Here is a 20,424-nt window from a genome sequence, read left to right on the forward strand (position 1 = left end):
GTTTTTTCATTTAATTTATTTTCCGGTTTATATGTGGGTTTTTCTTCAACCACCAGGGGGCTCTTTAGCAGAAAGTGTGCCCTGTAAACTGTGGGGCGCATTACTGCCATCTGTTGGACTTTTAGGGAACCACTTGACTTTTATGTTATTTAATCAGTATGGTTGTTTGCTAGCGGTAGAGCAGATGAACACACGTGTCTGTTATGAATGCCGCATTCCAGATTGAATGCGGCATTCATAACTTATACTTAACTTACACTGCTAAGTATAAGTTAACATATACTTACAGTAAGTATACTTCAAAACGAGCCTTTATGTTAACATATGAGGAATTAATATGTTAAAGTTACATTCCCTCAATGGGATATATACTAGTCAATCCCAGTGACCGTTTCACTCATGGGTTTTGTCCATGTGCTTTCTCGGTAAAAATCAATCGAGAAACGTCCCCCCCCCACCCCCACACGTCAACAATTTCCGACCCCCCACCAGAGAAGGGAAAAGTTACGTGGCCCTCACAGGAAAAAGTTTGGGGACCACTGCTTTATGATAAAGGCAGTATAACCAGAACCTAACAAGGAGAAGCAGCATTCAGCTTCTATGCACCACAAATTTGCAACAAACTTCTAAAAAACTGTAAAACAGCCGAAACACTGAGTACCTTTAAATCTTGACTAAAACCCCACCTGCTTAGAATTGTATTTGAAACGTAATCAATTACGAATTTAATGATGTCTTAATGTAATCTTTTGATTGTTGATTCTATGTTGCATGACTTTGTGTTTTTGTTTTTATGATGTAAAGCACTTTGAAATGCCTTGCTGCTGAAATGTGCTATACAAATAAAATTTGATTTGATTTGATTTATAAATAAAGTGTTTAACTAAAGACAAAGATGTCCGTTTACGTGATAGCTTCCCTCAGGTTGCATTCATCCCGTATCGCCAGACTGATGCTCACCCGTCTGCAGAGTCGCAGGTTCTTCGGAGGTGACGTTACACTGCTGGTTGAAGGCCGTGACGGACACAGAGAAGTTGTACCCACACGTCAGGCCGGCAATGCTGCAAGCATTGCTTTTTGACATGCACATCTCTGAGATGCCTGTGTCCGTCTGCACCGTGGCTGCGTAGTAGTCTGAGCCGTTGGAGGAATCCCAGGTTACCATGACGATGCTGGAGACGCAGTCCTGCTTGGCGGAGATCCCCACCGGCACACACGGCCCTGGAAAGGATCAGCGAAGCGCATCTAAAACATTTTGCTCATTGCTTCAGATGTGCATGGAATCAATTCTGCATGTTTTGCCTCCGGCAGCCACATCCGATTGGTACGCACAGGTCTGGACGGAGGTGGACGCGCTCCGGTTGCCGGGACAATAACGGTTGACAGGGGTGACTGTGAGGTTGTAGTTTTGGCCACAAACAAAGTCAGAGAAAAGAGCGGTGGTGACGTTGGTGCTGAGACCGATCGCCGAGTCCCCTGTCTCGGCCGAAACAGTGTAGGTTTCTGTTCCGTAGCCGACGTCCCAGTCAAGAGAAACAACCTTCATGCCACAATTCACAGTGGCAGCCAGATTCTGGGGCCGGCAGGAATCTGCGTGAAGTCAAAACGATGGTTATGTCACAGCAGGGGTTAATATTTACCACCAATAACTCTTCATTTGGGCTCCACAACTTACTCATATAGATGACCGAGGAGCTGTTGGACATGCGTGTGCAGTTGTCGGCTTCGGCTGCCACTACCACCGTGTACTGCTCCCCACAGTGAAGGTCGGTCCACGAGCAGGAAGTGGTGTTTGTGGCACACAGGTGAGTGTGGCCGTCCAGGCCCGTTGCTCTAGCAACGTAGGATTCAGCGCCATCGCCGGGGGTCCAGCTGACAGAGCCCGAGTTGAACTCGCACTGCACCGAGGTCACCACATCCCGCGGGACGCACGGGCCTGCAAAGAAATGATGGATTCCTCTGTCAGTTTGGAAAACCACCTCTGACAGGCAAGAAAAAAAACAAAAAAAAACAAATCTAAATGACAGTTTTGGATGGGTCTTTGTCAAAATGCGGTCCAGAATCTGAAAGAGATGCTGCTGCACAGGCTGGTTATACTCATGACCTCCCCAATATGGCTGAATTAAAACAATTCAAGCCAAGAGTGGCTCAAAATTCCCCCATAATGTTGTAAAAGACAAATTATATAGTTTTAGCTGCCAAGGATGGCACAAGCAAATATTAGGTTTAGATGGTAATTACTTCTTCATGTGTAATTAGCTAGTCCAGTTTGACTCCTTAATTAAAGCTATCGTGGTTTGGAAACTGCTTTTTATGTCAGGTTTCATGATAATTAGTTTGACGGTTCTAAAACATGTAGAGGAGAAAAACTGGAATCAGGTAAGTTCCAGTATGTCAGAGGCTGTTTGTGAAAATGGTAACAAAAAAAAGAGACACATTAATAAGAACTTATTGCCACCAACTCTTCAAAAAACACTAAAAGACCAATCTAGAAATGTTCTTTGTCACGGTACCATTCACTTATTCCATTAAATACAGGCCATCTTCCTCAACTAGATTTAACTGTATCAATCTTTCTTCTGCTTTCAGAAACATGTATAACAAAAATAAACAAGACAAAGTGAAGAACAACATACCGGTTTTGAAGAAGAAGGGACTGCTGTTCATGCTGTCACAGTCGCTGCTCCGTGCTCGTATGGTGAGGTTGTAGTGCTGTCCACAGGGCAAAGCGGCTGAAAGAAACCTGTGGGTTGTGTTGTAGACGCCCGTGAAGCCGAGGCTTCCCCTGGCTGTGACCGAATACTGAGCTGGAGAGCCAGTCTGGTCCCAGGACAGCTGCACCTCATCACTCTCGCACAACGTCTGAGCGGAAACATTGACAGGCTGGCAAGGCTCTGAGAACAGAGATCGGAGTCAGAATGACACGACGCCGCAGTCGTGAAGCTGTACAAGCACAACTTTGATTACATCTGCGTATAGCTCATCTGTCGCTAAGGGGGAAATAAAATGTACATCCCAGTTTCAAATTTGATTCATTTGTTTCACAGTTTCAAACTTTTAAATATCCTCTGTCATGTGGTAAAATTAAAAGATAAATTCTAACCAGATGAGTCAGCCTCCTGTTCCCATGCATGGAGTAGCACTTTAATAACAGTATGTATATTTAATAAAACAGCATTTCGGCTTCTGAAGCACCTGTGTGGATGAGAGTCGGGCTACTGGATTGACTCCAGCAGCCGTCACTGTATGCTGCGACCGTAAAGTTGTACATTTCTCCACAGTCCAGACCAGGGAAGCTGCAGGAAGAGCCTGAGGAGTTGCACATTTTCACTTCTCCTCCTCCCGATGATTTGACAGCACTCGCTGTGTGCAGTTCAACGTCGGGTTTCTCTTCCCAGGATACGAGGGCAGAGTGGAAGTCACACAGCAGACTGACGGACACACGCTGTGGTGTGCAGGGGCCTAGGAAAGGTATTAACAGATCGGAGTAAAACGGCAGAGAAACAGACTGACTGATCAACGATCGGCTGCTGGAACTTACGGGTGGTGACGTTGACGTGCGTCTGGGCCGTGAGGCTGCATTGCTCGTTGGTGGCGATGAGGCTGAGGTTGTAGGACTCCCCGCAGCTTAAGCCGCTGACGTTGCAGGAGCCGTGCTGAGCCGTGCACAGAGTTTGCAGGGTTCCTCCGACGGCGGCCACGACTGAGATGTTCGTTGGTCGGCTGACGGACAGCATCGATAGAAGAGAGTTCCAGGAGACGACGGCGTCAATTTCGGACTCGCAGCTCACTTCTGCTGCAACGTGACTGGGCAGACATGGAGCTGATGGGGGGGGGGGGGAAGAAAAAGTTTTAACTGATTGACAGAAAAAGAATCTGTTGTACCTCTCGAAATATGTGAACTTTTTCAGATTTTGTCGTATTATGATCACAAACGTTACACATTTTTGGTGAATTTTATGTGCTAGACTAACACAAGTGGCACAAGACTGTGGATTTAATAATGAATGCAGTTGAGATCAAAACATATTAAAGTGTTAGAAGGAGCCAAAGTCCAGACCTAAATGCAACCGAGAATCATTCGTACAACTTGAATACAAATGTACATGATGTTTTCTGATTTCTTATTAGAGAAAAAATTGGCAGCTGTTCTTCATCATCTACTTTTTAGTTTTCCTATCACATGAAATCTCCATAAAAACACACTGATTATGGTTGTAACATGGCAGAATGTGAAAAGGTTCAAGGCAAATATCATGACACATGATATTTACCTGATGTAAAATAAACCACAGAGCTGTCGGAGCTGTTGTACTGCTCTCCTAGAGCTTTGACCCAAACTCCGTAGACGGTGTCACACATCAGCCCAGACACGCCGCAGAAGGTGTCTGCATCGGAGCTCAAGCAGGAGGTGGAGTGGCCATTTTGGTTGTCCAAGTGGGCGACGTAACCCACAGCGAGGTCGCTCTTCTGCCAGGACACAGCGGCGCTAGGCTGTTCGCATGACACGTTGACGCGAACGTTTGTGGGTGGGCAGGGCGCTGGGTTAAAAGCAAACAATCAGACACACTTACACGTAAAAACACAAAAACGCAGACCAGCAGGCAGCTGCAGAGCAAACGAGGGACTCACCAGTAACGAGGCGGAGTGACGCTGAGGTCACGGTGCTGTTGCAGGCCGAGTTTCTGGTCCGCACGGTGACGTTGTAGATCTGACTGCACTGCAGGCCGCTGAGGGAGCACTGGGAGGCGGTGGAGTCGCAGGCGGCGGTCAGGCCCTGCTCCGTCACAGCCAACACAGAGTATGAGCTGCTGCCTCTCGCTGCGGACCACCTCACCTGGGCGTCGCTCCCGTTCAGGTGGACAGACAGATTGACCGGAGCGCATGGCTCTGAGGAGAGCAGGCGGTGAACTAATCTGAACCCAACGACTGACGTGTTTCAGAGGCCGTAAACGTGCTGCGTTCTCTCTACCTGTGATGAGTTGTCCCGCCATGTGAGCCGTGCTGGCGCACGCCGCGCCGATGGCCTTTACGGTGACGTTGTACCCTTCGCCGCAATGCAGGGAGCTCGGCTGGCAGCTGGTGGCGTTGGCGGAGCAGCTGCTGGTGTGGCCTGATGAAGACTTTAGCACGGCAGCATAGGTTGCAGCTCCAGCGCCGGGCTGCCAGGACACAGTGGCAGAGTGGGTCTGACAGTCCACGAAGGCTTCGATACTGTGTGGCTGACAAGGTGCTGTTTGAAACAGAAAGAAAGAGACTAATCAGTGGCTCTCCGTGCAGGGTGGCACCTTGATGGGGAGGCACAAGCAAAAAAAAAAAGAAATGTGCTTTCTCTATTATCTCCTGACAATATTTAGGAGATAATATAGAGGTGTGCCACTGAAACCAGAAATAGGATTAAAGAAATAGTTTCATATTCTTGTGAAGTTCTGTCAATAGATTTCTCTCTTATCTTCATTTAGCACAAATCCAAATGAGTTGGTCCTGGTTACCTGATGTCAGTGAGACCACAGAGCTGTCTGTGCTGTTGTGCTGCTTTCCCAGAGCCTTGACCCAGACTCTGTAGACAGAGCCACAACTCAGCCCAGAGACAACGCAGCTCGTATCTACGTCTGCGCCAGCGCAGGAGGCGTAGCGTCCACTTTGGTCGTCAAGGTAGGCGACGTATCCCACAGCGAGGTCGCTCTGCTGCCAGGATACAGTGGCAGTGAGGTGATCACAGGAAACACTTGCTTGGACATTTGTGGGTGGGCAGGGTGCTGGGTAAAGGAGAAACACATTAATGTAAGAAAAGAGAACAGAGTAAGTGTGTGATATGAATCTTATGTGGTAGCAGACCTGTCATGAGGTGGGAGATGTCAGAGATGACGCCGTCACAGGCCTGGTTCCTTGCCGTCACGGTGATGTTGTAAACGTGACTGCACAGGAAGTCACGGAGGAAGCAGCTGGTGGTATTGGTGGTGGTACAGGCGACAGACGACCCGCCGTCTGCCACCCCCTGAACCGAGTATGAGGCGGCACCTTCGGCTGGGCTCCACGTGACCCAAGCGGCACTCGCGTTGTAACCGACAGAGACGTCCGTAGGAACGCACGGCTCTGATGGGAGATGCAGAAAATCATGCTCGTGTCTCACTCGGTCCAAGTGTTTGCGCCAACTCACCCGTAGCAAACGTGACGGCAGCGCTGGCAGGTCCGGGACAGCCGGCGTGGATCGCCTCGACAGTGACGGAGTAGCGCTGTCCACAGGCCAGCCGGTCCAGGTCACAGGACGTCCCCGTGCCGCTGCAGGACGCGTTGTGTCCGGCAGAGGAGGTCGCCAGAGCCACGTAGGATGTGGCTGCAGTGGCCGCTGCGTTGGTCCAGGTGATCAGTGCGTTACGTGTCGTACAGTTCAGATCGGCTGAGACGCCGGTTGGAGGACATGGAGCTAAAAAACAGAGAGAAGAGGGAGTTTAGATGGAAAAATAAAAGAAAACCAAAAAATAAGTTAAACATTTTTGCTTGGATTCTAGGAAATTATCCTTTGCTCCCTTGGAAAAGGTTGTATTTTTTTAAGTCGATTCAGTTATCGTACAAGCATCCTTTTTTTTTTTTTTTTTTTTTTTTTGCATATAGTATATATTTTATCCTATGCAGGAAAAACACACAATCAATTTCTAATCTAATGTTTTTGTATAGTTTCTCGTGCAAAATCTTAGCGCACTTGAAATAAGGAAAATTTAATATACAAGTTTCACCAAGAAGTAGATACTTATTTTAAATCAATAATTCTTTATTGCAGATTATTTCAGTCATACATGAAATAATCTGCAAGTGGAACAAGATATTTTAACTTATGGTGTGGAAAAAAATAGCATCTTGGCAGATTATTTCACTTGTAACTGGCACTTTTTCAACCATATTGACAATAGTATTATTATTAGCAATATTATTTATTGTTGAAAAGTTACACGCAAGTAATTTTTGTTTTATTTCAAGCATAGTAAGATATTTGCACTAATAACCAGACCAGAAGATTTTGGTAAGATTTTGTGTTTTTGCGGTGGATTAGTGAAGTTTTGTAGCTTTTTTTTCTGGATGTATAATCTCTTCTCCTTTTCTTTCGCTGCCCTAGAAACATTTCAAACGTCGTGAAGACATTTTCTGACTAAAACATTTGCCAAAGTAAAGGCACTGCTACTGTACCAGTGTGCCTCTCCATGGGGTCGCTCATGTCGCTGACGCACACGTTGGTGTGTCCCGTCACAGTGAAGGTGTAGAGCTGACCGCAGCTCAGGTCCAGGAAGGAGCAGCTGCTCTCCGCTGTGTCGCAGGTGGAGTTCACACCCGAGGCAGAGGCGGCTCTGACCGTGTAGTTCTGCGCCGCGCCGCCGTGCTGCCACCTCACCGTCACGCCGTTGGAGCTGCAGTTCAGCTCGGCTGTGGTGTTCTCGGCCTTACAGGGAGCTACAGCAGGTTAAGCACACGTTTCCAGTTAGAGTCCTGTTGCCATTTCCTCGGTAGAAATCGTTTTGCATCGTGAAGTGCAAACGCAGAACGGATCAGTCGGGTCCACTCACCAGACTGGACCTTGTAGTCTGAGCCGACGATGATGTCACAGCTTATGGAGGAGGAGGTGACGGCCACCTCGTAGGTCCTGCCACACCTGAGACGGTGGATGGAGCAGTGGTTGGACGTCGAGTTGCAGGAGGCTCGGTGGCCGTCCGTGCCGATGGCCCAGGCGGTGTACTCGTCCGAGCCGGTGGTCTGAGTCCAGTTCACGTTCATCGCGTTGGTGTTGCAGTCTAACTCGGCCACGACGTCGTCTGGCAAACACGGGGCTGAGGCGCGCAGTTTGGGACACACACAGAAAAAGTAGGAGAAATTATACGTTGAATGTCGCAGGAAATGGCCATGATTCATTCTTGAATCTTTTTACTATTAAAAGAAACTGTGAATTTGAATCTTCTTTTTGCATCTCAAATGTGAAAACGCGGAGGTCGCTAAACGCTACAGGAACCTCGACCTTTTACTGCAACAAAAAGAAATGAGTTGTTTGTTTTGCTCTAGAGGCATCTGGAGCAAAACAGATGGAATCAGTGGAAATGGAGTAATTAACACAACCCAAAGCCTCGCCACTCTGAGGGTCACATGAAGATTTGGCAGCACCAATTGCAGTGTGTAGTGTTGTGTCTCACCAGAGTCAAAGTAAATGTCAGCGAGCTCGGTGCTGTTGCAGCTCTCGGTGGAGGCCACCAGCGTTGCAGAGTACGAGAGGCCGCAGTGAAGCTTCACGGCGCAGGAAGTGTCGTTAGAGGAGCAGGAAGCCAGGTGGCCGTGCTGCCCGGTTACTTCAACCACGTAGAAACTCGCTCCGCTGCTTTCTGCCCAGGAGAAATTCCCATTGTTTGTCCCACAGTCGACACGAACGGTTAGGTTTGCAGGCTGACAAGGAGCTGAAAGGAAAAGCGAAGGTGAGTTTTATTTTTTATGTTATTGTTTAGCACAATATAACATCTTGTTGTGAAGCAGAAAGGTATCCCACCTGTACTTATTTCTATGGCTGGACTGTAGCTACTCCTGCAGCCTGCCTCCTGGGCTGCAACACGGACAGCGTATCTTCCTCCACAGAGCAGATTAGACAAAGAGAGTGAGGTGTTTGAGGTTGTGTACTCTGAAGGAGGAGATGCGCTCCCTATCCTTTCCCACTGAAGAACGTAGGTGGCCCCTGTCTCCGCCCCCCATGTGAGGGTCAAGGTGTTTGTTTCGCAGCTGACGTGGCCGGTCAGATTAGCAGGCGGACACGGCGCTGGAAACAAACAGCCAGGGAAAGACATTTAAAACAGTCTGATCTTTTTAGGCTCCCTGTGTTTTAGTTCTTCTAACCTGCTCTCAGCATCGCCGCTGCGCTCGGTTTGCTCCAGCAGCCCCGGTCCACCGTTACCACCGTGACCGTGTAGATTTCCCCACAGTGCAGATCGGCGAAGTGGCAGGAGCTCGAGTAGTTTGAGCTGCAGGTATGATTGTGTCCATCTTCTGCTGTAGCTGTCGCTATGTACAGCTCTGCTCCGGCCACCGGAGTCCAAGAGACGGCGCTGTCCCCACAAGCAGGAGACACAGTGACGTTGCTGGGAGGACAAAGCCCTGGAGAGAAGTTGAGGAGCGTTTAAAACGCAAACAGAAACAGAGACATGAGGAATTAACTTCATTTCTACGTTTACCTGCTCTAAAGCTGGAAGCTGCACTCGGGGCTCCTGTGCACGCCAGTGAGTACGGCACGACTGAAACGCTGTAGGTTTCCCCGCAGTGGAGGTCTGTGACGTGACAGCTGGAGGAGCGGGTGTGACAGAGGTGTGTGTGTCCGTCCTGGCCCTTCACCGTCACATTGTGTCCAACGGCACCGGGGCTGCCCACCCAGGTAATTAAAGCTGAGTGAGTGGAGCACAGAGCGGTGGCGCTCACGTTCTCTGGGGCACACGGGACTGGATATGGAATAAAAAAATAAAAAATAAAAAATAAATCACATACATATAAAATGTCTGGGCTGTATCTATTATCAGTAATATTTGTATTCTCCATTGATAGCGTGCATGCAGACCTGTTTGGAGGGATTCGCCGGCGCCGACACTGCTGTTGCACTCGGCTCCCTGCGCTTGGACAGTCACATTGACCTCCGAGCCACAGGGCAGATTTCTGAACGTGCAGCTGGTGTTTGTAGTGTGGCAGCTGTCCCGATGCCCGTCCCCTGCTACCTGAGCGAGGAAGCTGGAGCTTCCCGCGGTGTTGGACCAGCTGATCACTGCTGTGCTGGTGCCACAGTCGTACTGCCTAGATGTCACAGCTGGAGAACAGGGGGCTGGAAAACAACAGACAGAGAGAGGGAAAATTTGAGTTTGCTAACTATAAAATAAAAGACGAAGCAAATGGGGAAAAAAATGATCACTAGCACACCTGTGGTGATGGTGGCGCTGAATCCGGGTGGACTGTCACACTGGTTTCCTGTCGCAGTGACAGAGGCCTTGTACGTCTGACCACACAGGAGGTCAGACAGGCTACAGGAAGCTGCGTCCGAGCTGCAGGAAGCACTGTGCCCGTTCCCAGCTGTTGCATTGACTGTATAACCAGTAGCGCCGGCCACTGGTGTCCAGCTCAGAAGAGCAGAACCGTTTCCACACGTCAGCATGCTGCTCTGGATGGACGGAGAACATGGAGCTAAGACGGAAAAGCAAAGGGATCAGTGGTGATTTAGATGTCTGTGATTTGGTCTGCTCAGAGAATTTACGTTTTCCAACCTGTCATCAGGGTTCCTGTCGTCTCGCCGGTGCTGTTGCAGGTAGCGTCTTCAGCCAATACCGTCAAGTTGTACGCTTTTCCACACCGCAGCTGGCTCAGCTGACAGGAAGTTGAGTTACTCCTACAGGAAACATGCCGATGGGATCCCTCTTCCTGAGCGAGAACAACTACAGCTCCAGCACCTTCAGCCCAGGACACTGTGGCTGCATCTGAACCACACCGCAGGACGCTGGTCACATTTACCGGATCACACGGGCCTGGAGGAACAAGGCAGATTCGCATCAAGCCTCCCGAGTCAAAAACAGTCGGCCTTCAGATTCAGGAAAATGCTCAAACCGTACCCGTTGTCGTCGCAGTTTGAATGGGAGCGCTGGCGCAGAGGCCGTCCTGGGACACGACTTGGACAGCGTAGCTGGTGGCGCACTGCAGGCCGGAGAAAAGGCAAGTGAGATCTGACGTGGAGCAGAGTTTGGAGAAGCCATTCGGACCGGTCACTGTCGCTGCGTAAGAGGAGGCCCCAGAGGAAGCCTCCCAGGAGGCCCGGAGGGAGTTTGTCCCACATTCGATCACCGCGGTCAGGTTCTGAGAGGAGCACGGACCTGTCAACACATGCGGCATTACGCACAGGGTCCGTACACTTTTCCCACAGTAAAACTCGAGCATTAAGTTACTTTTCCAACACCCACTTTGGAGATAGAAACAACACAAATGAACTAAAAAAGCCAGTTTCAATTCACAATTGCATGATAGAATTTATTACTGTATTAATAACATACAGTAATAAAATCCTATATTCTACTGAAGGGACAAGATAAACTAAGATGGAACAACATTTTATGTGAAATGTCTCTCTAATACACACCAATCATTTTGTAAAACAACAAAACATTAATTTAACAAAAAAAAACAGTCTTTATTTCAGAAATGTCTGCTCTCTAAAAAAAGTTTCTCACTAAGCTTTTTTTGTGATTCTAACTGACCTAAAAAAAGAGAAGCTCAGTCTGATTTAACTTCAGATCGTGAGGAAAAAATATGTCTGTGTCTTTTTATTCAAGTGCAAATAACCAACATTTTCAAATTTAATCAAACATCAGATTGCATTTTATCGCAAAACTGTGCAGAATGAATCAAGAACTTTCCAAACCTTGAAAAAAAACAAACAAACAAAAAAACACCTAATTGAAATTCAAGTACACTGCTCAAAAAATAAAGGGAACACTCAAACAACACATCCTAGATCTGAATGATTGAAATATTCTCATTGAATACTTTGTTCTGTACAAAGTTGAATGTGCTGACAACAAAATCACACAAAAATCATCAATGGAAATCAAATTTATTAACCAATGGAGGCCTGGATTTGGAGCCACACACAAAATTTAAGTGAAACGTTCCCTTTATTGTTTTGAGCAGTATATTTCAAACACACTTTATGACCTGTGCATGGCCAGATGACTTTAACGATGCATTCTCATTACCTGTGCGAACAGTCTGTACGGGGCTGGACGGTCCGCTGCAGCTCTCAGAGGAGGCTGTGACAGAAATATTGAGCGCTTGCCCACAATGAAAGCCCGTGAGAACACAGCTGGCGTTGTTGGTATTACAGGTGACTGGACTACTGCCATCTAGTGGCACGGCCATCACACTGTAGTTGAGCGGGAGAGGAGAGGATTCCCAGCTGACTGTTAAATCGTTGGAGTCACAAAGCAGGTCTGCAGTAACGTTCACCGGAGCACAGGGTACTAAATGAAAAAAAAGTCGCAACAGTCACTTTTTTGTTTTCTAAACCAAAAAATAAAATTAAAATACCCTTTTAAATGAACATGAAAACATTTTAAAACATTAGCACACACAAAAAAAAATGTTTCAAAAGAATTGATCAGGGGCCTGTTTAAATTAATCTAGAGAAAATAGTGAAACTTGTACTTGAGCTGTGAAATAATTCCTGAAATTCAAACTTCAAATATAGTAAAGATGATGAAGGGGATGTGTTGGAGTGTTTTATGACAACATGGAGTCACTTACATTATTTCAGATTTTTTTTTCTTGTTTTCATTGTAAAAAATGATGTAATACTAATCCTCAATGTGAAACACAGTGGGGGCAGCAATGTTATGTTTTGAGGAGGCGTTTTGCTATAACCTGGTACTATGCATCTCTCCTTTTGAAAGGTTAATGAAAAGTTGTACATTGTGTCTTTGTCAGTAAACAAACCATATAAAAAAGGCCAAAAAGTGCATGATGAGAGACAAACTATGACTTTGTGGCCTATTAGGATATCTCCATCTATCAAATCAACTAATATTCTTGAATATTTTACATTTAATCATCATTGATCTTTTAAGTGTGCTCAAACTGACTAAAATAAACCCCCCCAAAAAGAGAACCTCAAAATTAAATTGCATCCCCAACAATCTGAGAAAAACTAAGTAAGCACTAAAATCCCATTTTAGGAAAACTTGAATGGTACTGATTTTGTCTGTACCTTGTTCCTGCCTGAAGGGGGTGCTGTAGTCACTGACACAGGTACCGTCAGTGGCAGACACTTGAACGTCATAGACTTGCCCACAGCCCAGTGGACTCAGGGTGCAGTTAGAGGAGGAGCTGCTGCATGTGAGGGTCTGACCGCTGCTGGTGGCTTTTACGTCGTAGCTCACTGCATTACTGCTGGGGGACCAGAACACCTGAGCGGCTCCAGCACCGCACACCACCTGACTGGTCACATTCGACGGAGAACACGGCTCTGGAGAGAGAAGCGGACTTGATTCAGCCATTGAGAGTTAGGTGTTGCTAAATCCAGGGTTAGTCAGCCAGTCAGTGGTGTGTCACCTGTTTTCAAAGACAGTGTGTTGCTCTGTAGACCTGCACAGTTGTTATCAGCTCCCGCAACACTGACAGTGTAAACCTCCCCACACTGGAGTCCCTGAAGGCTGCAGGACGTTTCACTGGAGTTGCACTCAGCCCTGTGACCTCTGTTACCCAAAGCCACGGCAGTGAACAGCTCGGCGTTGCCGCTGTGAGTCCACGATACAGGAATGGGATCTGGGCCGCACGAGTGCCCGGCCGTGACGTTGGTGGGAGGACACGGCACTGAACAAATACAACAGAAAAACGCAAGTGTTAGGATGGACCCAACAAAATCCCGTCACATTCTTCCACCTCTGTTCGTGTGGTCCTCACATGTTTGCACTGTGACCTCATGACTGGGCAGACTGAGGCACTTCCCGGTGATGGAGAAAACTGTCACTGTGTAGGAGCTTTCACACTGCAGTCCTCCCACAGTGCACCGGGTCTCTGTGGAGTTACAGGACAGAGGATGGCCCATTGCTCTGGAGACGACGGCGGTGTAGTTCTCTGCAGGAACGGAGATGCTCCAGGAAACCGTTAGCTCATCTGAGCTGCAGCTGACGGTGGCGTTGACATCCTCAGGACCACAAGGCACTGAAATGAAAATGATTCAAGACGTTTTTTAATTTGATTTATTTATTTCAAACAGGTTTTTAAAAGCAAGAAAACAAGCAATCAGCAGGACAGAGGAGAGCAAACTGATTTGTTTGCCATTGCCTTATTGTTTGAAAAGGAGTAGGAAGAAGTGAAATTTTATTTAATCCTACCTCCTATCTCAACTTAATGAAATATATTATTTACGAACTCAATAATTATCAAAAATTTCTAATAAAAAGCATGTTATAATATTCTTGTGCCTGTTCAATATACTGTGCTAAAGAGTCAACAAATAAATTATATTCCATAGATAAAATGGTTCCAAGCAAACTCATAACAAGACAAGAAAATCTACAGATAATAGTAATAATAATGAGAATTGTAAACAACAACTGGACATACAGCATCAGAATAATTAATTACCAACTCCTTGCCAATTTACACATAATAATTATGTTATAACAGTAAATAATAATAATAAAAAACAGGTGAAAAAAACTAAAAACTAATGGTATTAATGAAAGTAAGATAACGTCTTGGTCAAATTTTTTTCAGAAAATAATAAATAGTGAAAAACGCTCCTATTAGTTTCTCCGTTTGCATTTGTGTGACATTAAAAGTTGCCTGATAATCTATAACATTTCAGTGTGGCCAAAAGTAAAACTGTAAGGCCAAATGCTTTCTCACGACTCTTTATGTTATTCATGCTTGGGCTTGCACACCCTATTCGGCTAAAGTATGTTAGTTTTATAAGAAACTTCCAGGAGTTGCTGTAAGCCCAGGTAGCTAAACGTCGTACTACCTGTGTCCATGCCAATAGAGGCTGAGGTGGACTGACACTGTCCTTGGCTGTAGGTGACGGTGACGTTGTATTTCTTTCCACATGGCAGAGAGAGGATTGTGCAGCTGTTGACTGTGTTGCTGGTGCAGTTGAGCTGAGGACCACTCTGATCTTCCAGCAGCGCCGTGTAGACGCCTGACGCCTGGTGGTTCTGCCAGACTATCACAGCCTGGTTGGCGTCACACTCTCTGATTGCCTCAATATTTGTCGGAGGGCAAGGTGCTGATGGGGAAAAACACAATTCAGATTAATCTTGGAAGAGAATTTGGCTAATTAGCACAATTTAATTTGGTTTTCTTGCTCCGTCATCCACCTGTCATGAAATGAACCTCCTGACTTGCTGTACTGTTGCAGTCAATATTATTGCCAATGACTTTGGCGGTGTAATTCTGTCCACATGCCAAGTTTGTCATGAAACAGGTGGTTCCCATTGAATAGCAATGGTATGAGTTCCCGTTTGCGTCTTCAGCAAGTACAATGTAGAATATCGTCCCGTGGCTCGCAGTCCAGTTCACTCTCGCAGAGTCCGGACTGCACTCCGCTGATGCCGAGACATTGATGGGAGTGCAGGGAGCTGCAGAAAGAAATTCATCATATCTCAGCTCTCACTGACCAGGAAGAGAAGATTTCTCATTTCAAGAAGGTCCCAGTACGCACCGGTCTGAGCCGCTTCTACCAGCACTCTGTCAGTGGAGCAGTTGTCGTTGGAGGCAACGATCCACACGCTGAGCTGTTCTCCACACGGCACGCTGGTGATTTCACAAGTGTTGTTCGGGGAGGAGCAGTTGTAGGTTTGTCCGTTGTTCCCTTCAGCCTTGACGTTGTATAACAAAGCTCCTTCAGCGGAGTCCCAGGTTGTGACGAGAGTGTTTGTGAAGCAGACAGCTTCTGTCTTCACGTTCGATGGGATACAAGGAGCTGCTCGGCATAAGATGGAACAAGTCAACCAGTGCAACGGCACAGCGTTGGACCACAGGCAATTACAAGAAACACGTACTGTTAGATTTCCTTTCAGTACTCACAGGTCTGGATAGACTTGGGTTCGCTGATGTGGCTGTTGCACTCTGAGCTCACAGCATACACTTTGTACGTGTAGAATCGACCACAGCCCACATTGGTGAAGTAACACATCCTGTCCAGCGTCCTGCACTCTGTCGTTTTGCCAAGGTCGTCCACAGCCGTGGCCACGTAATAGTTTGTGTTATTGGTTGGCTCCCAGCTGAAGACGATGACGTTGGAGGAGCATTCATGTGTGGTCTGGAGATGAACTGGAGCGCAGGGGACTGGAGGATGCGGTAAATACACATGAAAACACTGTTAATGGAGGAGGGAACGGAAACCAGTGTGTACAGTAAATTTGTTTCAATCTGAACTTTCAGAGTAGCCCAGTCAAAGTCTAGAAGACTGATGTCCGCTTGTGTTTTTTATTCAATCTGACAGAATTTGATGGGTTTTTTTTAAAAACAATTAGCAACAATTTCAGCCTATAGATGAAAAGCAGGTAGAGACAAAACCCCAAAAGGGAGGCTAAATACATACACTAAATACAATATAACCTTCTCTTTTTTAAGTTTGAAAATTATCAGTTTCTTTCTATTCCACAATGATGCACCACTTTGTGTTGGTCTTTCTCATAACATCACAATAAAAAACATTCCAGTTGGCGGTTGTTATATGGGGAAATGTTCTGAGAGTACTTTTGAACGGGTGTTTCCCTCCTTGTACTTTTCACTCTGAGCAACAGCTGGCATTTAAAACAACTCCTGCTTCAATAAACTGTACAGGGTTTTAGACTGACTGCTGTCATGTAACCAGTTTCATTGCTTCAATGTTACGTTTCTCAGCTTCAGAAAGAACATCGGACTCACTGGAAAGAACCTCATCAGCTTCCCTCGGGGGCAGACGTGTGAGACAGTGAGAGGTAAGACGAGAAGGTACAGTATGTGCATGTGGCCAGCTGAGCTGATGCTCCGAAAACAATACACACAAAAAAATATGACTCTAAGGAGAGAAAAACAGCCTGTCCTCACCTGTCTCAAACGTGGCCGTGACGTTGGGGGTGCTTTCACAGTCATCAGAGATGGCCGTGACGTGAACCTCGTAGTTTTCCCCACATTTGAGCTCTGCGATCTGACAACTGGTGGAGTCTGATGAGCAGTTCAGGGAGGCCCCAGAGCCGTCGGTGGCTACGGCCCTGTACAGGTTAGCCCCAAACACCGCATCCCAAGTTACTGTCACCTTGCTGGTGGAGCAGCTGTAGGCCACAGACACCGTCGTTACTCCACCTATAGCTGAGGACAGATATGAAACGTGTATTTTATAGCAGTAGTATTTTATTCCCAAGATTTCCAGATACCAATTTACTAGAACCACGCCGAAACATGTTACAAGCTAACTGTAATCAACAAGTGACATCAAAACAGAGGACATGATCACCTGAACATCGTGCATTTAATCACATTTATTGTGGAACACAAATTATTAAAAAGCATTTTAGGTGTCACTCAGTCAATGATCAGGACAATCCCAAAAGAAAGTCAGCAACAACAAATAGAAGAATTAAAATAATTTATCTTTATGTGGGTACTCACTAGTAGTGTTGTATGTGACAGTAGAGGGCTCTCCAGGCACCAGGAAGACGTTGACTGATGATACTCCGACTGTGTAGGAGGAGCAGGGCTCCAGAGAACTGATGTCCATGGATGTGGACGAGGAGTTCCTAACGACAGGCGGTCTGTCCGGGTTGCCGTTGTCTCTCACGGTCACTTGGTAAAGCAGGACTTTGCTCACAGAGTTCCACGTCACTCGGGCCGTGCTTTTCCCAGTCGGGGTGAGAGTCACACCGGTTGGCGGCTGCACCACTACCAGCAGAATGAACATGTTCAGGTGATTGGCGATGAGTATAAAGAGCTGCTGTTAAATTTAATTACGCCGTTGCCACACGACTTGTCACGCAGTACATCGATACTAAAAGATCAGATTTGTAGTCATGTTTTTATGAAGGATGGTCCTTAGGAGGTTTGTGATTTAAAAGATTTGAAATGGTTGAAATATTTTTGGACAAATGTATTAGTGGTGATCGTGCAGAAAAAATATTATAGTTTGAAAGTTACAGTCAGACTTTAATGCCACTTGTAGTCATTTCTGCTGCTTTACTCTATGCTGTAATCACTTTTATAGCTGCAAATTATTCAATAAGATGCACTTTTACATGTATTTAAACTATTGTTTTAAATTAAATAATGTAAAGTCTGGAAATTTAAGAATTTTTGCGATTATGTCAAAAATAATTATTGGTAAGCATAAAAATTTAGTGGGGTCAAATGCACTACACACAAACAATACAATTTTGACATTTTAAAAGAGATATTATTGGTGCTTTGACGGCTGCTGGGTGATGATGGGCTTTACTGGATTTGAGGCCGTCAATCAAAATCTGTCCAGGGCGCCGTGCAAATTACTGAGAACATAATAAAATAACACATATAAAAACAAACAAATAAGCACTTACATGTTGTTATTGTCTTTATGTTGCTTTTGGCACCTCTCCCTGCAACATTGGAGGAGTAAACATAACAATCATACGTTGTTGATGCAGTCAAGCCACCTATTTGTCCACTGGAGGTAATGAAGGTCTGGTTGTAAATCCTCGGAGGAGAGCTGAACGTTTCCTCCACAAACAAGATGTAGTTGTCCGCCCCCGTCACGAGGGACCACTGAAACTTTATAGAAGTGCTTGAAATAGCTTGGGAAGTTGTAATCTGGGACGTGGCAGGCACTGCGGGATTCGGACACAAGGAATTTGAAATTATTTTCCAGTTTTTTTTTGCATCAACTTTGGGGTTGTTTTGTTACTGGTGATCTTTTTACCTGTCATTGTTATCTTTGAAGCTGTGCACAACGGACTGTAGAGCATGTCAAAGGCTGACAGTGTGACCTGGTAAACATGTCCAGCTCTTAAGCCCTGCACCAGCCTCTGCGTGCTGGACACTGACTGCATCAGCATCAGCGGTGCAACGCTCGTCGAGTTCACGACTCTCAAATCTAGGACATAAAGGGTGGCTCCAGCGTAGCTGCTCCACTTGATGTTCAGCGTAGATGCTGAGGGAGATGTCACTGAGAATATATTACATTCTAGGAGAAGGAAAGGAGAGACATCAGGTGAGTTTTTTGTATACAGCCCTTAAAGCACAAAATTAAGATTTTGTGAGCAAAAATAAGGAAATTAATAATCAAATCAGTGGTTAACTTTCATCTTCAGTCTATTTGAACCTGTTTAAACTTTGACGTATGCACTACTTTCATAAGCATGAGTCATCCAGGAACTTCTAAACTATTTTTTTTCCGGTATGTTTCATCCTCTTTTTGTTTTTTCTTGTGCTTGTGTGATTATCTGGTGTTTGACAGATTTTATGGTGTGTCAGTACCATAAAACCTTAGAGTCTGATTAACAAAAAAATAAAGAAAATTACAAAAATACAGTGTTAAAACATTTTTAGGATTTCATATTGGTAGTATGCTTCAAAAGCAAAGGAAAAACCAACAACACCCACCTGCAGCCGAACCATAATGTACCTAAAACAAAAAAAGTTAATTAGAACCAATTAACAACATAAAATGAAAATAAATAACCGGTCGTAGTCCGACAAATGTTCAAATACCTGAAGAAGAAGCAACAGGATGAATGATGAATATGACACCTGCTTCTTATCCATTGTTTGTCTTAACCTCTCAGCGGGTTGATCTGTCTGTGGATGCTGCACCTCAGCAGCTCATCTAAAAAATTTACAGGCTCAATGGTGCAGATCAACCCCATGAGGACCAATCAGCAGGTCCTAAAAGAGGACAGGTGGATGCCTCAGGGCCGTCCCGTCACTGTTACACGAATACAAACTACAGTATAAAATTTGTTACTGTAGGTGGAGGCGGGGGTGGAGGGGGCATCTCAAAACCCCCAGTCTTTTCTTTTGTGTTAGAGCTGTGCTTCCTCTTATGTGCCTGGAAAACACTCATAGTTCTGCATTCCTACTGGAGATGCTCATAGTTTCCAAGGTGAAAGCAGGCTCTAAATCCACTGTATAGCATGTTAACAGTGGGGTTTTCTACAGTAACTTGACCTCTTTTTCTGTACAGTAACTTAGTCATGACTTTACCTGATGTGGGTTAACACCTGCTAAGAGGTAGTTATTTTTAAAAGGTACTTTTAATCTGACAAATAAGCCTCATTGGAAAGAAAATACAAATTTATTGAACACGACTGTATATCACTCCAAGAGCACATTAATGTTTTACCCAGGAGATGATAACTAAACTCCTGAACAACATCTAAAGTGCTGCTGTCAAAAGGGATCCATGGGGAAGTTTCATTGGTGGACAAGACAAACACAAAGATTTGTCTTGATGATTCCCAGAACGGTTCTTTAACTATGGCTTTGGAGCATGAAGGTCCTGGGTTTTAAGTCCAGGACCTTCCTGGATTTAGGTCCACGAAGGACCTAAATCTGCATGCACATGTTCTCGCTTGGTACTACGGCTTCCTACAGCAGTAAAAACCATGACTGTCAGGTTGGTCTGTCTAAATTGCCCTTGGATATAAATGGTTGCTGATCAACTTGCCGTAATTCATGAAGTCATTAATTCAGATTTAACCAGAGGATCCTGCCCTTTGTTTGAAAAAGTCTGGACTTAAATCAAATTAAAAAGCTGTGGCATGAGCTTAAATGTTCATGTATTATTAATTAATTCTGAATCCTCATGACGATCATCATTTTCTTAACACAAAAAACCTTAAGCTATTATATAAAGCAGCAGAACAGCATTTGCAACATATAGGCAGCAATGACACAGAATAATTCAAAGATATCGTC

The 20,424-nt window shown here is 45.5% G+C and overlaps 1 protein-coding gene across 1 annotated transcript in view; it reads right to left on the reverse strand.

Annotated features, from left to right (window-relative positions):
• LOC106936207 (uncharacterized) overlaps window positions 1-19,304 on the reverse strand; it is a 28,991-nt gene extending 9,687 nt beyond the window's left edge. Inside the window, exons 1-36 of the mRNA XM_015017056.1 lie at window positions 19,219-19,304; window positions 19,111-19,132; window positions 18,428-18,691; window positions 18,069-18,335; window positions 17,149-17,418; window positions 16,588-16,848; window positions 15,580-15,840; window positions 15,215-15,475; window positions 14,871-15,131; window positions 14,519-14,779; window positions 13,453-13,713; window positions 13,102-13,362; window positions 12,758-13,015; window positions 11,751-12,014; window positions 10,614-10,871; window positions 10,272-10,529; window positions 9,931-10,191; window positions 9,578-9,835; window positions 9,201-9,461; window positions 8,866-9,123; window positions 8,525-8,788; window positions 8,178-8,435; window positions 7,560-7,820; window positions 7,186-7,446; window positions 6,161-6,427; window positions 5,839-6,096; window positions 5,493-5,759; window positions 4,973-5,233; window positions 4,633-4,890; window positions 4,275-4,541; window positions 3,542-3,823; window positions 3,196-3,462; window positions 2,637-2,894; window positions 1,676-1,936; window positions 1,333-1,590; window positions 961-1,221 (exon numbers count right to left, since the gene is read on the reverse strand). Of these exons, the coding sequence (XP_014872542.1) occupies window positions 961-1,221; window positions 1,333-1,590; window positions 1,676-1,936; window positions 2,637-2,894; window positions 3,196-3,462; window positions 3,542-3,823; window positions 4,275-4,541; window positions 4,633-4,890; window positions 4,973-5,233; window positions 5,493-5,759; window positions 5,839-6,096; window positions 6,161-6,427; window positions 7,186-7,446; window positions 7,560-7,820; window positions 8,178-8,435; window positions 8,525-8,788; window positions 8,866-9,123; window positions 9,201-9,461; window positions 9,578-9,835; window positions 9,931-10,191; window positions 10,272-10,529; window positions 10,614-10,871; window positions 11,751-12,014; window positions 12,758-13,015; window positions 13,102-13,362; window positions 13,453-13,713; window positions 14,519-14,779; window positions 14,871-15,131; window positions 15,215-15,475; window positions 15,580-15,840; window positions 16,588-16,848; window positions 17,149-17,418; window positions 18,069-18,335; window positions 18,428-18,691; window positions 19,111-19,132; window positions 19,219-19,272 (8,989 nt within the window). The 5' untranslated portion in view covers window positions 19,273-19,304. The remainder of the gene's footprint in view (window positions 1-960; window positions 1,222-1,332; window positions 1,591-1,675; window positions 1,937-2,636; window positions 2,895-3,195; window positions 3,463-3,541; window positions 3,824-4,274; window positions 4,542-4,632; window positions 4,891-4,972; window positions 5,234-5,492; window positions 5,760-5,838; window positions 6,097-6,160; window positions 6,428-7,185; window positions 7,447-7,559; window positions 7,821-8,177; window positions 8,436-8,524; window positions 8,789-8,865; window positions 9,124-9,200; window positions 9,462-9,577; window positions 9,836-9,930; window positions 10,192-10,271; window positions 10,530-10,613; window positions 10,872-11,750; window positions 12,015-12,757; window positions 13,016-13,101; window positions 13,363-13,452; window positions 13,714-14,518; window positions 14,780-14,870; window positions 15,132-15,214; window positions 15,476-15,579; window positions 15,841-16,587; window positions 16,849-17,148; window positions 17,419-18,068; window positions 18,336-18,427; window positions 18,692-19,110; window positions 19,133-19,218) is intronic.
• Between the last annotated feature and the right edge of the window lie 1,120 nt (window positions 19,305-20,424).

This window comes from Poecilia latipinna, unplaced genomic scaffold (genome assembly GCF_001443285.1).
Source record: "Poecilia latipinna isolate Pla-1442-1.1 unplaced genomic scaffold, P_latipinna-1.0 Scaffold2097, whole genome shotgun sequence".
Taxonomy (NCBI): domain Eukaryota; kingdom Metazoa; phylum Chordata; class Actinopteri; order Cyprinodontiformes; family Poeciliidae; genus Poecilia; species Poecilia latipinna.